This window comes from Nelumbo lutea, chromosome 1 (assembly GCF_056320005.1).
Source record: "Nelumbo lutea isolate HS-2025 chromosome 1, American lotus-T2T, whole genome shotgun sequence".
In the NCBI taxonomy this organism is placed as follows: domain Eukaryota; kingdom Viridiplantae; phylum Streptophyta; class Magnoliopsida; order Proteales; family Nelumbonaceae; genus Nelumbo; species Nelumbo lutea.
In genome coordinates this window covers 186,894,446-186,916,688 of record NC_142684.1, presented here as the reverse complement: position 1 = coordinate 186,916,688, position 22,243 = coordinate 186,894,446, and the positions used below count along the sequence as shown (strand labels likewise).

Genomic DNA, 22,243 nt, shown 5'->3' with positions numbered 1-22,243 from the left:
CTGTGGAATGCTCGTGCGGCCCACTCCCAAGCTACTTTGAGCGAGCTCGGAATACTCCAAGAGTACCCTTAGTAGAATTAGTCCTCGGGATTACCTGTCTGATGGGGAGCTTGGGCGAGCTGGTTTTCTTAGCTTGCGAGCTGAAGTTACCTCGGAATATCCCTTTGGGGGTAGATCGGGGAACCCGGAGCTCGCGTTGTGGCGAGCTCCTCCTTTTGCTCGATATGATGTGGCGGGCTGCTTTATGGGCCCATTACTTAGCTTTACTGGGCCGCAATGCTGAATTGTCGCTTATATCGGGTCAGTGTCCACATGTCGTCGTTTCATAGATCGGGTCAAATCATCATTCATCATATATATATATATATATATATATATATATGATATTTATCTCGCGTACTTGATGCAGTTGCTCTCCCTTTCTCCCATTTTGAAGATTCCTAATTGCTTGCTTGGATACAGATAGATTATTAGTATTATTTGTTATAGATTATGAATGTTAACTATTTTATCTCGCGTGCTTGTTGCAGTTGCTCTCCCTTTCTCCCATTTTGAAGATTCCTAATTACTTGCTTGGATACAGATAGATTATTAGTATTATTTGTTCTAGATTATGAATGTTAACTATTCAGTTGACAATTTTGGATGGAAAATATTAACTATTTTCTTTTGTATCTTTTTGTCTCGTAATTATAATTTATTTTTTGGTGGAAAAAAAAAATTACAGACAACACAACGCTGTAGTAGGCGACCTAATCTGCTTTATAAAACAGCTATGTAATACAACAGGACTTGTTTAGGCTTTACTATCTCTTTAAAATACTTTGTATGACCCAACGGGTTGGGTTTGGCACGGTATGGTTGTTCAATCTGAACCCAACATAAGGTTGGTCCAACCCCAACACGATAGAGTTGGGTGTGGCAGCCTAGGCTAGTAAGGCGTGACCTTTATTTCTTGGCTGATATGTATGATTTTGGTTTTTGTTCTTTCAAAATAAAGCATAAAATATAAAAAACCTCCCCTGATGTTTTTGATAAATATAAAAACTTTTCCTGAGATTTCACTTTAATAATAAAAAAAAAAAAAAATCTTCTCGGTGATAGACCCCTATAACAAAAAGCATTAAATTATCAAAATATCTTACTAAATTTTTTCTATTTTCTTTTTTTATCATTTTCTATTGAAACTTAACAACTGACCCAAAAGCTTATTTGCACTTGAAGCTCGAGGGATAAACTCATAAACCCTTCTAAAACCATCTCATCCAAAATTGTTGCTCCTTTTAACTCCACCTTGTCACAAACACTATAAAAAAGTATTCTGCAAGACAGAACATCAGGATTCAGGAGCGCATTTCCATCTTGGCACATATTCAAACAATTCAAACATGTTTATTCCGGAACATTAATGAATAACAGTTTATAGCTAATAACATCCAGATTACATCCTTTCTCTATTATTTCATTTAGGAGAGCATAGGCTGAATCAAAATCCTTCTCATTACAAAATCCAGAGATCACAACATTGTAAGTAATATTATCAGGTTTGTAGCCAATTCTGGTCATCTCCTCAGAAATCCCAGAAACCTCTCCTTTCCGACCAGCCCTAAAGAGTGCATTTATCAAAGTAGTATAAACCGCTGAATCCAACCCTACAATCTTCTCCGACAATATATCATCTTTTAGCTTAAAGGCTAACAAAGGCCTTTGATCAACGAAGCATAAACAAAAGCATTAGGTATCAAACCAAAGATCCTCAGCATATCCTCTTTCAATCTAAAAGCTTAACCCAACTTCAAATTGGCACAGAGAACAGAAATCAGTGTTCCAAAAGTAATTGCATTTGGTTTAATATTCTTCCTTCGCGTTTCATCAAACAACTTACAGGCATCATCCAACGAGTTACTCAAACTGCAAGCATTTATCAGGATATTGTAAGCACAAGCACTGGGAGACGCGTATGAATCCCATTACTATTACCAACAACTGATATTATAGGGGGGAAGTAAGTTCGAACTGACATGTTTATTTCTGGAACATTAATGAATAATAGTGTAAATCATTAGTTTCTTGAACATTAATGGATAATAGTTCAGATCATTGACGTTGCGGCAAAAACACCCCCAACAAATGATATTGAAGGATTTTACCGTTCTTTGGCAACGAAAATCAGGAATTGGATCGTAAGTTTGAAGAGCTTGCTCGGCGATGCGAGAGCGGTCGTAGAAGGAAATGACATTGCAAAAATGACCTCTTTGGAGATGAACCGAGTCTCCTGGCTCGTCTGAGCAAGGATTTGCTCCATCTCATTGAACATTTTGGGACGTCCAAGCTTCGTGGTGATGATATCATAAGAGAAGAGGCTGTAACGAAAGAGCTTCAGAGGATTGTTTGAATTAGGGTTTCGGAAGAGTTGCAGAGAGTAAAGGATTCTTCTCATAACGAATGAGAAACATGAGGATCTTTTTTGAAATTAATTGACGGAATTCTAACGGAAAGGGGTTTTGTCTAACAGCCAAAGTTCAGGGGTTTTTGTCACAAAAAAAATTAGGGGTCTTTATCACTGACCCATAATATAGAGGGGTTTTTGTAATTTATCCTTTTAAAAAACCTGCAGTTACGCCCCTTCCATTATCGTCCCATGAACGAAAATTCAGAATTTACAAAATTATCAGATTCGCTGTTCTAGACTTCACTCTACTTGACAAATTCTCAGAGTAAAAATATTTTACTCTTTTCAATTTGACGCAAGGAACATTTTAATTAAAACTTAAAAAAAATCTTTCGGGAGTATTTTAAAAATCTTCGATAGACATAAGGGTTAAATGGGTATTTCAATTAGACTAACGTTTTCTATTGGTGACAATGATGAAAGGGAAGTAATTTTAGGTTTTTTCAAAAGTTTTTACATTTTACACTATAAAAAAACATGTTTTTCTTTTCTTTTTTTTTTCTGATGTAACAAGATACTTTTGCTACGAATAACAAAATCAAAACACCCCCATAGTATCCATGAAGAGCCAGTTCTACCATCCTTCCTTCTATTTTTAATGCTGAAAATAGTAATTTTGACATTGCATTTTGTCTTTTCTGACCCAACTAAGCCTGTCCCGAACTATATGTGGTTTGTTACACTATATGAGTCCGTTCCATCATCATCATTTTGCTCTGTTGTTTAGTTTCATGTCCTTGTCTTAAATAAGACTATAAAAAAAAGTTAAAACGAAAAAAAAAAGGGCTTTTGACAATTCCATATAGTTGGAATTATGGATTTGTTTTGAGTAAATTAAAAATATCATGATTTGATCCAAACCAAAACCTCTTCCGTTTATTGGCCTTAAAATTAGGCCCAAGCCTGGCCAATTGACCAAAAGATACACTCTATGCCCGGTCCACAATACAACCTAGGCCCCATTGATTCTGTTGTACTGGACCTCTATCAAGGCAGGGATAACCTAAAACCAATTCGAACATAGGGGGGCGTTCTTTTTTCATATTTTGAGAGAGGGAAAGTTGGTCAATGAGATTTTGGTTTTCATTAACCAAAAATCCCATGTTTTTTTTTTCAGATTTATGTGGGGACTAGGGAAAGTTTATTTTCCTATATATCATTTACTCGAGTAAGTGATACATGTTTATTATGGTTGAGCTGGCTTCGGACGTCATATGTCGCCTACGTGGCTGCCTTATCTCTTCGGCCACACCAGTGCCACATGACCTCCACAACCCAACTTATCTCCTCGACCGCGTCAGCACCACATCACCTCCGCGGCCCTAACTTATCTCTTCAGCCACGTTGGCACCACGCCATGTGGATAAGCGTGACCAAGACAGGAAATCATCACACGAATGGGGACAACTCTGCTGGGGATTAGGTCTGATCCCGAGGACCTCGGCGGTTAACCTCATTCTAACAACCCAAGAAGCCTCATCCGATCAGGACATGAAACATCGGCTATAAAAAGGTACCTCCCGCTCAAGGTAAAGGATCCAACTTTTAACTCCCATATTGTTACTCTGCTCGGACCAATTCAGTTGACTCAACCATTGGCGGTAGAGCCCAAAGCAGAGAAAAACACCCCCAACTCTCGAGGCCAGAGGGTGGTCATCGAATTCTGCACACCCTATTGACTAACCGTCAGATCAGAGCTAGCTGAGGAACAACTAGCTCACGAAGAGCCAAAAGCTCTCGAGACTTGTAACCGAGTATCCCCCAAGAGATGAGAGCTCAAAAAATACTTCGGCCAAGCAAGCCAAAGACCAAAGATCTCTGCCACCCCGGACCTCAGCCATAACAAGACCGAGGCCTACAATTTGGTTCAGCAAAATAAAAGGAAAGAGAGAGCAAAACAAATACGCAAGCTCATAACCAAAAAACATCTTTTTCATTAATCAAAGAGTTTGTACATAGTTTCAAGCTCAGCACCGAGCCGTTACATCATCAAAAAAATTAAAGGGAAAGACAACTTAAGGGCAAAACAGAATTAAATTAGCAATAGTAGCATTGATTAACAAACGCCTCATCCTTGACCTCCTCATTCTCTCTGGGTAGGTTGACAGTGGTCGTGTTGTCCTCAACGGGAAGGGTGTTGGCATCATAAGGAACCAAGCTCTATGCGACCTCAGCGATAACAAGGAACCGGCGTAGAATCTTGTTTCAGAAGAGATCGAACCCCGTCTCAAAAGAACGCACGACGAATTTATCCATCTCGTGCAGGTACTCCACCAAGCCCCTAAACCGAGCAATTGCCTCCTCACCTACCTGGGCCTCCTTCAGTCGCTCCCGCGTTGCCTTCTAATTGTGGATGGTGTCTGTCCACTCATCTATGCCGCACTTTAGCTCGGCCACCTCTTCCTCCAACGCGACCATCCACACACTAGCTGCCTCTAAATCAACCAACCAAGCCTTTAGCTACAGGACTTCGGCATGACTTGCCTCATAGAGGTGCCCTAGTGACTGAAGATGGTCGACCATCATGACCGCCGAGCAAGCATTCTGCAAAGAAAAGGCCAAGTGTTAACACAATGACTTCAACCGACCAAAAAGAAAATGAAGTGCAAGCACAGACTTACTGACACGGCCTAAAAAAGGAGTATGCTCTCTAGGGCGCCACTTGTAGACTCTATCGCCTCCCGCCTCATGGCATGCGTCAGGATGCCACGGAGAAGCTGCTCAGAAACACCTTCTGTTGCAAGTCCATCCTCAGAATGGACGTTCCACTGTGGCATGTGGAGAGGTGGACCACCGCCCATCGACGCATTCACTCGCGGGGAAGGGGGGACGGCCTAGGCGCCCTCCTCCGGGTCAACCACCATGACCTCTTCCTCGGACTGTTGCCTAACTCTCCTTTGCTGCCGAGGAGCCCTCTCAGTAGACTTCGAATCGGGGCTGGCCCCTGACCACCTCGGTTGTGCCTGTCCTGCCTAGCCCTCATCCGGCGAAGGATCTCTTCTTGACTTGCCATCTCAGCACCTACATCAAAACAAGCATCTAAGTAATACAAGCCAATTAGCTCAGAAGAGAAGAGTTCAGCAAATAAAGAACCGAAGCGATGAAACAGACTGACCTCCTCGCTCATCAGCCCGGCATGGATCAACATCGAGAAGGGTGTGTAGCGCATCACGTCGATCTCCTCAATCATGCCTATCGCCGCCCTATCCTCCTTGGTAAGTCGGGCCAAAGTAGGATGTGGCACCTTAGTCTTCAGCTCCTAGAGTGCGACTAATAGAGGCGGGCCTCTAGGACAATGCACAAAGAAGAATCTCTCCTTTCAGTGCTTCATCGAGAACGGGGTCCCAACCAACACCTTAATGCGCTACCTAGCCGAGAGGTAGTAGTACCCCTGCTGGTGATGATTCAGTTGTAGGAAGTAGGTAACCATCCCCAGGGTAAGCTCAACATTGTGGACAAAACAGTAAGGCATAAGACCAATCAGGAATCTGCAGGAGTTTGACATCAGCTACATCGGCAGTACTCGGTACCACTCAAACACCCCAACTACCCCCTTGTTCAATGGGAACCTCAACCCGAACTCTACACTTTTCTCATACACGCAGAGCTTGCCCGGCCGAGCATCTGTGTGGGCCTCTCACCATCCCTCGGATAGCTCGGCTCATATTCCTAAGGGACACAATACAAAACCCAAATCCAAGCCATATCCCCGAGGTTCATGCAGCATGGAATGGCCCCAAATCGGTGGCCAGCTCGCGTGGGAAGCTCAACCTCCATAGTCGACAGCCCCGCCTCAGCCTCCTCGTCCTCAACAACCCTAATTGAATCTACTCCCTCAAAGTCTTCAGCCTCAGCCCCCTGGCCATCAGCCTCAGGAACATCGAGCACGGCAGCCTTGGTGAAAGACCCCGGCTCAGACTCATAATAGAAAGAAGGGAAATCAGAGGAAGAGGAAACAAAGGAAGAGGAAGAACGGAATGACAAGGAAAACATCTTACCAAATCTTGAAGGTAAAGGCCGCGGAACTGAAGCAAACACCAAGCACCGAAAACTACTCCCAAGCAAACACCGAGCACCGAAGACTACTCCTCACCGAACTGTACAAGTGACTTCTTTCACAAATGATGAAGGGGAAATGCTCTTTCCCCCTATTTATAGAATTCTCAGCGATCCAAATCGAAGCAAGATTGACGGCAAAGATCAAGCACCACTCTGACAAGATCGGGGAGACCAATCGGCACTACCACCCTTCGCACGCGTAGAGCCTAGGAAAGTGAAACGGTGCCTCTGACAACTCGTTCTGAAAATGGGACCCATATTGAACCAACCGGTTCATCAAAAAAAACTGGTCCAACCTTGAGCCGCACATTCCAAATCAAATGCTCAACCAGACTTCAACTTCAAGTTCCTCAGCCGAGAACCGAAGACCTCTTCCACGCCACACCACAGCCAAGCACTTCACTCATCGACTTCGGAACTAGGGGAGTGGTGTTCAGGTTATGGTTGAGCTGGCTCCGGATGCCATGTGTCGCCTACGTGGCCACCTTATCTCTTCAGCCACGTTAGCATTGTGTCACCTCCGTAGCCCAACTTATCTCCTCGACCACGTCAGCACCGTGTCACCTCCGCGGCCCTACCTTATCTCTTTGGCCACATCAGCACCACACCTTGTGGATAAGCGTGACCAAGACAGGAGATTGCGCATGGATGGGGACAACTCCGTTGGGGATTAGGTCTTATCCTGAGGACTTCGGCGGTTAACCTCATCCTGACAACCCCGAAAGCCTCATCCGATCAGAACACGGATCATCGACTATAAAAAGATACCTCCCGCTCAAGGTAATGGATCCAACTTTCGGTTCTCATATTGTTACTCTACTTGGACTAGCGCCGTTCTCTAACTGCTTGGCCCGAACACCCACTGTTTCCTACTGACTTGAGTGTTAGAGTATCTACCCGAGGATAACTCCTCAGGCCTCTGACTTTTTCTTGATTTCAAATCTTGAAGTGTGGCTTCGTCCTCCCATATTCTTTTTTTAGATTTATGTGGGGGCCAGAGAAAGTTTATGTGGGGACCAGTAAATGATACCCATCTCCCTAGGGGGAAAGTTACTAACACTTGAATGGGACAAAAACACCCCCTTTTAATAATGGATTTTTATAGCTAAAATAGTCATTGAATAAATGTTTTCTAAGAAAATTTTATCTAAATAATTACATTTACCCGAATAAATAATTTGCCGAAACGGCACCTATAGGCTTCATCCTTTTTTAGCCAAAGCCCCAGATATGAGAATCTCAATCTGAGCTTTATAAGGGCCAGCCCAAATTAAACCGTGTTTTAATGGAATCTAGATTTCCTCCTCACAGCAATGTGCTTTGAAGTGAGGTGGGTCATGGGTGTGAAGAGAAATTTGAATTCGCTTAAATGGAATTTTTACAATACACGGTTGAACCTGCTGTGCTGTGAGGTGGATGTGAGGAGGGAATCTGAACGTGTTTTAATGTAATTTTACATTTATCATTACGCTGCAACCTGTAAGGATGGAATCCATATATAGTTGTTCAACATCAAAATATAATATGAGAAAGTATTAAATTTAGACATGTAAGAGCGATGATGAAAATAAATATCTAATTCTACTCGCGAGAGCAGAAATTGATTTCTGTTGCTTAACGCTATACTCCTGTAAATTGGTTGGGCCGGTGAAATTGGCTTTGACTTTGAGGATTGGCCTACCACCTAATATGTTGTCACTTGTCTTACTTCAAGGCCCACTATTAATTTGGGCTCTACAATTCAATTTAGAACTAATACAAAAACTATATTAGTATGCAAGAATATGCTAAATTTGTGTTTGGTATGAGAAAATATTGGCTCCTATTCGGTTGGAGGAGGATTTAAGGATTTAGGGTTATTTAAATTAAGAAAAATTTAAAGGTTTATTAAACTTTAGGATTTAGGGTTCGGATATAAAAATCAAGAGATGGCAAGCAAACATAATATAAATAGGGTTTTTTTGCAAAAGAAAAAACAGGACCAAGTTTGGTCAATTCACAATTTTGATTATGTTTCATAAACAATATTGCATTCAGTGAGTGGGAGAAAACATAGACATGTTATGACGAAATTAGCCTTTTGTTAAAAACAGAATCCATTGAATCCTATTTCATTTGCTCTTTTCCAAGTTCGAGTGATTTGGGGGCTCCCATTCTCCATCTCACGTAGATAACTAATTAAGCATCTATTCAAACTACGGTTGGCTGGGAAGCATTGACTCAATCGATTCAAATTATAGTTGGCTGAGAAGCATCAATTCCATCAATCCAAATCCACCGAATTCAAAAAAAAAAAAAAAAAACATTCACATTTCATTTGTCTTCTCCAAAGTTCGAGTTCAAGTGATTTAAGGTCCCATTCTCAGTTCAAGTTCGAGTTCGATTGATTTGGGGTCACATTCTCAGTCCAAGTTCGGGTTCAATTGTTTGGGGTCACATTCTCCATCCAATTCTCTAAGTTCGAGTTTGAGTTCAAAAGTACCCTGTTTCAACTGAAGGAGTTTCTTCTTCTCGCAATCTTCAGAACTAACAAGGAGGGGTTTCTTCTTCTAACCTCGAAGGCTTCATCTTTCGAAGTTCAATCCTATATCTGTTTGCACTTCGCAACAATAGGGTGTAAACATCAATCTGAGCTTATTGTCATCTCTTAGAGGTATTGTATTTCTTACTTTGATCTTGTTATTCAAGTCTTATTACAAACAAACACTTAGTTTGATTTTGTATCCCGTGTTTTCTTTATTTATTTTCTTGCTTCTCTGTTTGAAGAGTGGAGTCTCGAAGGAAAATTGAACATAGGCTTTATTTTTTCTTGTTTCTCCAACTCTTTTTAATAGGCCTGGTGGAGATTATACATATATATTTTTTTGTTTGTTGCTTCTTTATACTTGTATTTCATTGTTTAAGTAATTGATGTAATTCCTTGGTTAAATTATGCAAAATGTAAGTAAAAGAAATAAGACTTATAAGTCAACGAAAAGTTGGAAATGAATATAGAAGATCCCAAACCTCTATATTAGAAACAAGGAAATACTAGAAAAGTATCTCGTAAAAGAAGAATGCTATTGAAAATTTTGACAAAGCTGCTCCTATTTCTCCTGAATTTCTTAAATAAATGCATGTTTCTTCAATGTAAAGTGTAAGTAGATTACTTGAGAAGCTTTTCTGAGCAGGGTCCATTTGAATTGGAGAATAGAATTGGATGCATTTATAAAAATAAATAGAATTGGATTATGTTTGTATTCAGGGGGATACAAAATTGGGTGTGCAATTAATTTATAAGATCAATTCCATAGGGCTCAGTTTGGAAGGAGTACAAATACAAATATGTATGGTACAAATGCATATAAAATAATACAGAATACAAGGATTTACACTCTACATATTTGTATTTGTACTCCATCCAAACTGAGCCTAAGTGTTCAAATGCATCTTTGGGTTAAGGGATTTTTTAAGGCTGATACACCTATTTCATGGGATTTTAAGAAAACCTTTTATTTTATAATAGAATAGCATAAATTCCTTGCATTTATTGGTTTCTCCCCCATAAAATAATATAAAATAACTTAACCCCCATAAGGAAAAGCAGCTTTATCCTCCTAAATAGCTGAAGACCTAGCAACCATAAGTTCTAGAAATAAAACAAGGACAAAGAAATTGGTGTTGCCTTAGTAGTATGACAAGTAGAAGAAACTTAGGAAGAATAAGAGGGCTCCTCGCTGGAGGTACAAATATGCTTGCTAGTTTCTAGATATTGTACGTGTTGCTTATTGAGGTGGGATGATGCGGAATGTACATCTTCTCACATTTTGTTGCCTTGTATATGACAGCATTGTGACCTTAAATTGCAGTATTTAAAACTGGATCTCTTGGTCTATTCTTGAAAAAGATATTTCTTCAAGGAGTTATAAACCTTTTTACATTGCTTGCAATGAAGTTAAGAAACAAGTGATATACTAAAAAGAAATAATTGATACATAACTAATTTGCGTGTTGTACCACTTTTTAAGTTTTTTCAACCAAGCAGTTAGTAAATTTGATTAAACATAGTTTTAGTTAGTGTACTACACTTCAAAGTGAAAACAAAGGAATTCATTTGTTTAGAAAATACAAGCCATATAATATACAGATTAAATATGATAAAAATGAAGAAGGACTAATGGCATGAACCAAAAGGTTGGTCGTGATAAAGAAATTGGCAAAACATCTAAAGAGGTAGGGGTCCAAAGAACTCAAGAAATTCAACTTCTTCAAGGGATTGGAAAACATCATCAGCATTGATTGTTCATCTCTTTGATTCTTTGCATATATCATTTGCACTGCAAGGGAACATTATTCAATGGAAGTTAGCATTGTTGCAAACTAAAGAGAGGAAATCAATTAAATATAAAAACTAACTAATTTAACAATATGAGAAATTGCAAAAGGAAAAATAAAAGAAATGAAAGACTATAAGAAGAAATAATGACTTCAAGTCTCCACATTTGCATATGCAAATGACATTGCTAAACATATTATGGATATGTCCAGGACCATTTATGGGTCACACTTATAAGATCTTCAAGTTTTGAAACCAACCCACTAAACAAACATAGCCACCATCAAATTCCTAATTCTCCAAGGGAGTTGCCCAAAATCTTTTCTCTCATATCCTTTTCTTCTTAATATTGTATAAAATAATGCAATAGGTTAGGTGTAAGCTTCATCTAATGGTTTTTATTTTAGCCTAGGACTAAGAAATGCACAAAAAGAGACCCACTACTCTTTTTTCTCCTCTTTTCTATCATTAACAATAAAAATAAAAATTTTATTAACAATGAAGAAGCAACTCCTCCATTTAGGAAAGGTTCAAATGAAGGGAACTATGGACAGCATATAACTAACACAAACAAAGCCCAAATCACAAGTAAAACATAGGGGGAGGAGAAAGAGATTAGCCCCTTGTTACATCCCTGGACCTGGAGCCCCTACCAGTAACTCAATCGTCCCAACCACTTCTTTTGCAAACAAACTAATACTCATGTCCTATCCAGGTATTCACCTAATTGATTTGTTCAAACTAGATGCATACTTTCACTTCTCTAAATAGGAACCTAAAAGACCCAATGGATAGACCATCTTTTGTCCTTGTCAAAACAAAAGATGTCTAACCCTGCGTGATGTGCCCTCCCCAACTGGAGCTAATAATCCCAAGATGACACTTTTGATGTGATATATGAATTGGCTGATGGATTTCATCTAAGTTTACCGACACTTAACTAGAGGTTTGTGACTTTTAAAGATTCTAATCATACTATAGCAGAGCATAAATTATCCTTATTATACAGTTATATTCAGAATTCACAAGCAAATATATTCAAATTTAATAGTCCATTAAACAAAGGGAAAAGGGGAAATTGGCTATAGGATAAGTGGAGTACCATGTTTGAGAAAATTCCAAATAAAAATCAAGAAAAGAATTCAACCACCAAATACAAAGTCTTCCTTAGCATTCAAACATTGTTCACTCGGGAGGATAAACCAAAAATAATAATACTATAAAAATAAATACTTTCTATCTTTAGATCGAACCCATTAGGAACCAACCTAAACAAAATGCATGACATATGCTACTCATTTTCCAACTAACAATTATAATTCATCCACAATAAATAAATCTGCTCCTAATCATTTGAAATAAAGATACAATTATAATTCATGGGTTGCTATCCTTATGAATAGCAACCCATGAAGAGATCAGCGCAATCAGCATCATCTCTTTATTTGTCAAAATTAGCATCTTATCTTCCCATATGATACAAACATTTGCTAAGGAGGGAGACAACTTCCGTAAGACCTTCCTACTCTTACATAGATTTGCCATGTGCCCACCTTCTATAACTTCTTGGAGTGTTTCCTTTAGGTGGTTTGGTATCACACCACGAATCATTTCAAGATTTTAATATGCATCAGTTACGAATATGAAACTTGATTCCTTTAGAAAATTGAATGAGCATTTTTCAATCCCTTTCATGAGCACATTTCTAAGAAGTTTTTCTTTCATTTGGCTCTCATCCTATGTGATTGCTTTCAATCCCTAGGATGGCACCTGCCCAATAGATGCACAATGCAATTTGAAGTAGAGTAGCCCATACCCATTAATGTGCCTAAATGGGAAAGAGTTTATCTACATGAAACACAAGATTGGATTGCTAAGATGAAAGATCAAGTAGATATGTGGAACACCTCGGAAAGCAACATTAACCAATGTGATGTAGATGCACCCACTCAAGTGATTGGTCATTCAACTTCAAGTGAGTACAAAGAATGGTTTAATCAGATAACATACAAACAAATTCATCATCTCCGTGGACAATCAAGTATGATTTATGAAATCAAGGTTATGATGAGGCAAATGTGGAGTCATTGTAAGCTCAATTATATAATGTGGTAATAAATTAAACTTTTATGTCATTTTTACTTAGTAGTTTCTTATGTAATTTGAACCTTTATATTCTAAGTGATGAATTGACATTTATTATGTTTTATTTCAGTAAAAGACCTTAAAGCATTTTTTCCCTACACTACTCCCGCTTGCAAATTTAGAATATAAACATAAGTAAGAAGTTCACAAAGCATTAGATGTTATTGCTTTTGATGATGTGCTATCTGCTCACTCCCTCTTATTAGTGACTGGGCCCAGACAAAGTTCTAGTCTGGCAATGCCGAATTGTACTATTGAGCTACAAACTATAGGTCCGAGCCGAGAAGGGCTGTAAAGAAATAAGAGTAAGAGTGCCTGGGTAGGTTTTACGCAGGAAGACACTCTGATGCTTAAGTTAGTAAGAAGATTTTAGTAAGAATATATGAGAGGGTTCAAGAGCTTTTGTGTGCTTACCTTTCAGAGTGATCATGGGTTTTTTTTATAGCTATCTAAGGTTTAGGTGCCATAAAGCAATGTCTCTGAGTCTTCTGCGGAGCTGTTTTCGCAGTTTGGGATGTGCTGGACTATTAGTTGCTAGATTCGTGCGGTGGTTACAGGTCACCTGTGGGTCTTGTGGCATACGATTTAGCAAATTGTTCCTATAGTCACAGTAATGGTGTTTGTGCGGATGCGGTGTGCGGGACAATTTCGGGATGAGCTGGTGTTGTAGGCAGGCCGAACTCTCCCCAGCTCGGCCCCGCAGCTGATGTCGATTGCCACGTGTTGGTTTGTCAAGCTGTCTTGCTGAGTTGGATGTTGTATCGCTAACAACATTCACATGTCAGTAGTTGTATGGAGTGACCAAAATGCCCCTCATTAGCTTCATTGTCAAGTGTATCCCCAACTAACAATGAAACCTCAAATGAAGTTGAGCCTCCACCTAGTAATCCGATACATGCAAGACAAAAGAGAAAAATGTTTGCAAGCGTGGTGCTAATCTCACTACTTCACATTTGGTTGATGAAGTGATACTAATGGAAGATTCTCAAGTCAAGACATATAAAAGAGGATATGGGCTTAGAAGTAGACTTAAGAGGAAAACACAACAGACTCTTAAATAATTTTTGTCATCAATTAACTGCATTTTGGTTTTAATTATAAACAAATGTAATTACTTTTGGATTATACTTATACACATGAGAATAGATTATTTCCTGTTTATCGGGTTCTAGATGATTTTGATCGTGCAATTGACAACTCTTTTGCTTCTTTTAATACGAAGTTAAAACTTTTAGAAAAGTTTATCATGTCTATATTGTACTCATTTCCATCAAAATAGGCTCTTGCCCAATGTCTCTTTTCAAGCTTCATTATCCATTTAAAAGCAGTTACATTTATTCCTTTAATTTTTTTCCAAGATTTCATCACATTCCTACATAATAAATGCACATAAATGCACGTGCTACCACCCAAAACAAATTTCTTAATGACTCATCTTTGAATGTACCCCAAAAGTTCTTCAAAATATGACGAAGATAGAAACTATGATGTGAACCAAGAAACACCTTGGGAACTTCTTTAAAAAGTTCATTATGTCGGTTAGTAATTATTATGAGGTATGGCCAAAACTCCTCTTGTAGTAGAACAGAATGTCGAATGAAAGATAAAAATCACTCCCAATAGTCATTGTTCTCAATTTCGACTATTCCAAATGCAATTGGAATAATACCATTATTTCCATCAACCCCAGAAGCTATTAACAAAGCACAAGGCACAAAACCCTTCAGATGTGTTCCATCAATTGATAGAATTGGCCCTAAACTTTTGTGAAAATGTGAATACATGCTCTAAATGTCCAAAAGAAACATGAAAATACCGAATCATCATTTAGTACAATGTGTCACACATCCTTCATCCCGTCGATGCAACTCCCACATCAAACTTGGCAATTTTGTATATGAGCTTTGAAAGGTTCCATCTATCAAATCTAACGCCTTCACTTTAGCCTGTACTACTACCTTTGAATATGATATTATAACGCCAAACATTATTTCTATATTTGTGATCATTTCAGTTGGCTGAATGTCCCCATGTTTCTTTAACTTTTGCTTTAGATGCTATCCAATATGAAGTTACTTAATGGTGATCACAACCACCTTTGCGTATATGTACAGAATATGTATGGACTTTACTATATCTTGTCACTTTAAAAGTGGGCAAATTATGCATGTTTTTTGGCATGTAAACACCAAGACACTCCACAATAGCACACTTCACCATTATCATTTCTGGGCTTGTATAAATTGGGTTGTATTCATGCTTTGTCTTGATTGCATAATCTTGAAGAAAACTTTTCAATGTTGACAAACTTATAAAAATTTTTCCAATTAAGAATTCAATGAATCACCAACATTATTGCTTGTATTTCCATCACCTACATTGTAATCCATTGGCTCTACACAATGTATGTTGGGATCAAAATAATAATCATCAATAAAGTCTTGCTTGAATTCATCTCCATGATGTCCATTTCGAAATTTCATTGCTTGTGGCCCATTTGTTGCCTTTACATAATTGAAATCATCTTCACATGTTTCTTGATTATTTGGGCTTGAACTAAAATCCTTTTGAAATTTGGTTTGTTTTGGCTTAAAATTGGGTTGAATTACTCTTTGAACTCTATTTTTGGCTGACTTATCAATGTATGATGGAAGTGCTCTTTTATAATTAATTCTTGTGAACTATAAAATATCAAAGTAAAATAAATTATATCAAATCAATATAAAATATATAATCGTTTCTTTAAATAGTATACTTGGGAAGTGATAAAGGAACATAAGATACATTGGATTCTTGTTCATGCTCCCAACTCCTAATTTAATTTTATCTTCAATTCTAATTAAAATATAAAGCATAAAATATTAATTTAATTCAAATAAGTAAAACATGATTCAATAAAGTGATGAATAGAATGCTTAATAATATGAAAAGAATTACTAAAATACCTATGAGTTGTGGTTGTTGGTCTTGTAAATGATTGATTCAAAATGTATACTACGACTGCATTACAATGTCGAGGCTATAGATATATAACAGATTCTAATGCTCAATCATCATCTACACCTATGGATGTTGACACTTGATTTTTATCATTGACTCCTCCACTGGTAAATCGCATATTGAATGTAATGTTTTAATAAATTCAACAAAATTGATACCCTTAACAACTTGGTCGACCTTGGTACGTCCTGATATATATTCGGGATTATTGCCACTATCCCTTTAACTGTTCATCTTAGTAACATATCAAAGGCACATATGGTGTGTTATCTTGAGCGTGTCGTCCTCGTTCTCCCATATTGTTGTACAAAAGTAAAAATCATAAAATTATTTAAAATTTTTCAACATAGGCAATAAGTGTTTGTGAGTCAAACACTTTACTATAAAAATGTAATGTCCAAATTTATCCATAGACGAAGAAATGTAAAAAAAATTGTTCTCTCTATTTGTGCTAATGTTCTCACCAAAATTCTTCGTCTTAACAGCAACCTTATGTATTACACTTTCGAGAACACAATGGGGAGAAAACATTACATGAAATTGAGGATACCCACCACCTATTTTTCTCCTCTATAAAGAAAAGAGGATGCTCAAGGCTTTCCTTATCTATAGTTACGAAAACTATAGACACCCACCACCTATTTCTTTTGGAGGCAGAGTTACTCTGTCGAAAAGTACACTTACCAATCTTCCTACTTCATTCTTGTCTTTGTTCCCAGTCCCTTCCAAAGTGGCCAAGAAGTTGGAGACTCTATAAAGGAATTTTCTTTTGAAGGGTTGAAAGGATGAAAAGAAAATCCATCGGGTTGGATGGGATTAGATTTTCCTCCCTTGGGAAGAGGGTGGATTAGGTTTGAGGAAAATCAAGGTCTTCAACTCAGTACTCTTTAGTAAATGGCTATGGAGATCTTGCTCATGAAAGAGGTGCTTGGTGGAGGAACCTTATTGCATCTAAATTCAGAGTAACTAGGGGGAATTGGAGTTCTCAAGATCCCTTCTCTAGTTGGGGTTGTTTAATTTAGAAGGGTATCTTAAAGTTTTTCCCTTCCTTAGGGGAAGGTTTAAATTTTAAAGTGGGAAAAGGTGATAAAGTTTGCTTTTGGAAGGATCCTTGGTGTTTGGAGACTCTTCTGGCTAATTCCTTCCCTCTCCTATTTCAAGTTGTTGTAAATTAAGATGCTTTGATTGCTGATTATTATTCCATCTCAGAAAATGTAGAAACCTGAGTCCCTCAATTTATGAGGAACTTGTTATTAGGGGGAATTGGAGTTATCAAGATCTCTTCTTTAGTTGGGGCGGTTCAATTTGGAAGGGTATCTTAATTTTTTTCCCTTCTTTAAGGGAAGGTTTAAATTTTAAAGTGAGAAAAAGGTGATAGGGTTTGCTTTTGGAAGGACCCTTGGTGTTTGGAGACTCTTCTGGCTGATTCCTTCTCTCCCCTATTTCAAGTTGTTGTAAATCAAGACACTTTGATTGTTGATTACTATTCGACCTTAGAAAATGCAAAGACCTAAGTCCCTCAATTTAGGAGAAACTTATCTGACTGGGAATTGGAAGAGGTTGTAAGGTTGTTGGCAAATCTTCAAAATCAGGTTTTAGATTTTAACTCAGATGATGAGTGGAGTTGGAAATGGAGCAAGAATGGGTGTTTCTCAGTTAACTCTTTGGCTTGCAAGTTAAGCAGTTCAGGTATTGAGAATTTCCCAAATAAGCAGATTTGGACTTCTGTCGGTCCTTCTTGAGTTAATTTTTTGGTTTGGACTATGGCTATTAACATATGCTTGTTCAAAATGAATCTAGTGAGGAGAGGGGTTCAGATTTCTGATATCTGTTGTGGGCTATGTGAAACACATCCAGAATCCACTAATCATCTATGTTTGCACTGTCCTATAGTAGCTGAGGTATGGGCTCATTTTCTTAAGGCGGTGGGACTCAATTGGGTCATATGCCAAGAACTATCAAAGAATTCTTTAGTTGTTGGAAAATCAGAGGCATGAAGGAAAGAAGAAAAGTGGTGTGGAAAACAATCCTGACAGCTAAAAACAGAGTGTTTTGTAACAAAAAGAAGAGTCCTGAAGAGATGGTGCATTGTGCAGTGGGCAAGCTTACTTCCTAGGTTGCTGTCAATTCGACTTTTACTCATTTGAGTGTATTTCATGTCCTAAGAACTTAGTCAATCTGGAGTCTATAATGGCATTTGTTTCAGCTTTTCTTAGGCTGAGTTGTATTCTAGTTCTCTTTTTTAATAAATTTACTTTACCTTCTCAAAAAAATAATTTATAGTTACAAGAACAACATCAATGGCTGTGCTACCTTGCTAAGCCCAGATGAACTCACCAAATTTTCTGGTATGAAGAACTTCCAATTGGGTTTATTTCCAATTGGTTTATTTCTGATATATCTGGATGAAGTAGTGTATGTATTTCCAAACCAAGCAAAGAAGTGGTCTCTTTAGACTACAAGGTCTTGGGAAGTTTTGAGCGTAAAAGATAGACTTGGTAGGAGTAAGGGAGAAAGTTTAATGCACAAAGCCAGATATGGGCAACATGTCATTGTTGGGCTCTTAGATTAAGGTAAATAGTAAAGCAATAGAAAGGGAAGAAATGAACCTTGAATAACTTTGATTTAGTAATTAATATTGTTGTTTATGTGTTAACGCATGTGTTGTGTTATTGATGATAACTAAGTATATGGCTGGAATCAAAGACTTCCAACGACGATGGAATGGGGCCAATACCCAGGAATCTGTCAAGTTGGAGATACTTTCAACTCCTCCCAGTATGATAGGTGGGTTTTTCTATTTATTTTTCTTTTGATCTTTAAAGGGTCAAAGATACCTAGATCTAATTTCAATGGTCTTTTTCATTAACAAACAAAATATATTCTCCCATATGAATTTGAAGAACAAAAAAAAAAAAAAAGAATGAACAGAATGAACAAAAAACAAAAGGCAAAATTATTTACATATACATCAATGAAGTAAGACGCAATATGAAGTTGTCTATATGAGTATTGAAACAGACACCTTACATGACTATTTTTATATCAAGCAATTAGAGTTGTCCATAATTATTTATTATAATTAACATTAGAGAAAGTTATTTTGCATAATCTGAATAATCAATTCGCTCAGTTCTCAACATACAATCTACTCGGGATAGAGAATAAATATGATATTGCCATCAACCTAAGCATGAAAACAAAATCAAACATGCAAAAAATTAATTCTATGCTGATTTTCAAGAGCATGCATGGGATTTATGGAGACCAAAACTTTTTTCAAGCTATCTATATGGTGAAGGCGTTCAAAGAATTAGAAGTAGTGATTTAGAGCTCTGTTTTGAACCAAACCAAGTACTAAGGAATTTCAACTGTCAAAACCCTCTGTCATCAACTCTAGCATTAAAGACAAAACATATGGAAACTAACGATTGAATATATATACATTTTCTGATATTGCTTTGAAAATGGAATCGATGCTTCCCAGTTGTATATTCTGATATTGCTTTGAAGATGGAGTTGATGCTTCCTAATTAACTGTAGTTTGAATCAATGGAGTCGATGCTTCTCCGCCAATTATAATTTGAATCGATAGATTCGATGCTTCCCAACCAGCCGTGCTTTGAATATATGCTTAATCAGTTATCTACGTCACATGGAGAATGAAAGCCCCCAAATCACTTGAACTTGGAGAAGAATGAATGAAACAGGATTCTGTTTTTAACAAAAGGGTAATTTCATCATAAAATATCTATGTTTTCTCCCGACTGAATTCAATATTATTTATGAAACATAATTGAAATTGTCAATTAACCTAACTTGCTCAATTTTTTTTGCAAAAAACCCGTATTAAATATTCATATTCTACATGCATGCTTGGTTGTGATATGGCGATTTCCTTGAATGGGCTCAGATTGGATTGGGCTTGATTTGGGCTGTTCGTAGTGGAAGCCTCAAGCTCAACCCAAGCTTAAAAACTTGGATTCAAATTCAGTATGGAACCGTAAATGAAGAAATTGGCTTTGTGCGGGCTCCAAAGTCCAACTATATATTTTCCCAGTTCCAACTCTATCTATAATCCTTCAAAAGAGGCGGAGCTGCAATGGCGTCTCTGCGACTTTCTTCTCTTAATCTATTGGTCTCGACTACCAGTCAAGCTGCCTCTGCCCGGTCGTCGTTGCTCTCGCGGCGGAAAATTCACTTCTCTTATCTTGGGTTCACTTACAGGAATAAATATTGGGCTTCTGTCTCACGCAATTTCTCTACTCAAATCAAAGCAAGGAAGGAGACACCAGAGAGTGAAGAGGGTAACCATAAGACGGGCCAAGATGGATTCATCACCCCTCGTTCTCAGGACTTCAATGCCTGGTATCTCGATGTCATCGCTAACGCCGAGCTTGCCGATTATGGTCCCGTCCGTGGTACGATGGTTATACGCCCTTATGGCTACGCTATCTGGGAAGCTATCCAGGTACCCCTTTTCTTCACTTTACTTTTGTTTTTTTACTCAACTTCGATGCAGAAAACTTCACTCTTATTTCTTATTTGTTCAATTCTTGTGCAGGATTACTTGAATGCTAAGATCAAGGAAACAGGTCATAAAAACGTGTACTTTCCGCAGGTGGGTTCTTAAGTTATTCTCATGTAACTTCTTTTCTTTTTCTGCTTTTGGTTCCAGTGATCGTGTAAATCTATGTTTGAATGGGTGTCTGGTTAACTCATTGGCAAGTTTCAAAGTTGAGGGAAAATGGAACTGATAATTACGTATGTCAGATTTAATACTTGAGGAACGTATTTGCTTGATTTGATTAAGGTCTTAAACGTCGACAGACAAAGTACATTTACATCCAATATTTTCCTCCTTTCTGGTTACAATGACAGACTAAGAGTACTAAAGTTTATAGGCAAACCATCAGAAGCAAAATTTGGACTTTGTTTGGCACTAAACTTCCCCTTCCACGAGACTTCATTTCGAAACAAATAACAACTTCAGGAAAGTCAAAACCTTTTCCTTAATTTGTTCTGTAGATTTGCATGTCCAATCTGTTGGACTAATGTCTGTTTAAACAATGTATATCTATTATAAGTTTCTCTCTCGTGTAAAGAATTTGGAATTCTGTTCTACATGTCTGCTCCTCACCTTTACCAAATTAATACCTTATACCATGTGTATGCAAAAAGCTTTGCATTCAGCAAATGTTTCAGGATTAATGTGCCTTTTATGCATAGTTTTCAAGGCGCCAAGGCGAGGCTAGGCGACAGGGGGGTGCCTTGTTGCCTAGTCGCCTAGGCGACGGATTTTTTTAAGTGAAAGATACATTTCCTAGGTAGTTCCCTAGGTTCCATAACCATCTTTCCTTAATAACTCTCCCTAATTTTCATAACAAAATTATAAACTTCATGTTTATGTCTAGGAAATTAACATATTTATGAGAAGAAAAATAAGAAAGAAAAGAAAATTCAATAAATATGGGGACTGAACCCCTATTTTTGTTATAGGAAAAGAAGAAAAGAAGAAAAGAAAAGGTGGAAGAAGAAGAAGAAGAAATGTGTTGATTAGACAAAACTTTAAGTTTTTCCCTTACTTATTGGTTCAAATTCTGAAGTCTTGGAGGGTTCAATACAGAAGTTAGCAATGTTCGTGTTGATTAGACCCTAACAAATAAGAAAATAATAAAAAGAAATTAGTTTATAAATACAAAAAATGAATATTTTTGTTTAATAATGTCTTTTATAATTATAATCTCAAAAAAGTAACAATATAAAAGTATTTTATAAGACAGTATACAAAACTGGTAGGTGACTGGGCGAGGTCAGCCTCCAAGGGCACCTTGTTGCCTTGACAACTATGCTTTTATGTTTGCATTATGTAATATATATGCCCACATCTTTGAAGCCAAAGCATTTAAAATTTCAATGCTTTTCCTTAGGCTTAGTTTGGAAAGAGTACAAATACAAATATGTACAGTACAAAGAAATAGATAAAAATAATACAAGATACAAGGTTTTGCACTCTACATATTTGTATTTGTACTCCTTTGGGAAGAGTACAAATACAAATATGGGTGTTGCAAATACAGGTTTAGAATTACAAAATACAAGTCTTTGCACTGTACATGTTTATAGCTGTGCTCCTTCCAAACTGAGCGTTAGCTACATTTCTGTTATTTTTCATATATAGGATTTCTTATTTTTCTCTTGTGGGTTTTAGGAAACTCTTCAAATACCACCAGAAAGTGAGAGTTTTAAAATATCTGTTCATAAATGCCACC

The 22,243-nt window shown here is 37.6% G+C and overlaps 1 protein-coding gene and 1 pseudogene across 2 annotated transcripts in view; one reads left to right on the top strand and one right to left on the bottom strand.

Moving 5' to 3' along the window:
- Positions 1 to 1,188: 1,188 nt before the first annotated feature.
- On the bottom strand, positions 1,189 to 2,456 carry LOC148879865 (putative pentatricopeptide repeat-containing protein At1g53330; annotated as a pseudogene).
- Positions 2,457 to 19,514: 17,058 nt separating this feature from the next.
- OVA6 (Class II aaRS and biotin synthetases superfamily protein) overlaps positions 19,515 to 22,243 on the top strand; it is a 36,793-nt gene continuing 34,064 nt past the window's right edge. Inside the window, exons 1-3 of one of the 2 annotated variants that reach the window (XM_088961581.1) lie at positions 19,515 to 19,702; positions 19,885 to 20,442; positions 20,536 to 20,592. In XM_088961581.1, the coding sequence (XP_088817707.1) occupies positions 20,074 to 20,442; positions 20,536 to 20,592 (426 nt within the window). In that variant the 5' untranslated portion in view covers positions 19,515 to 19,702; positions 19,885 to 20,073. The remainder of the gene's footprint in view (positions 19,703 to 19,884; positions 20,443 to 20,535; positions 20,593 to 22,243) is intronic. The other variant, XM_088961580.1, reaches the window with a different exon arrangement.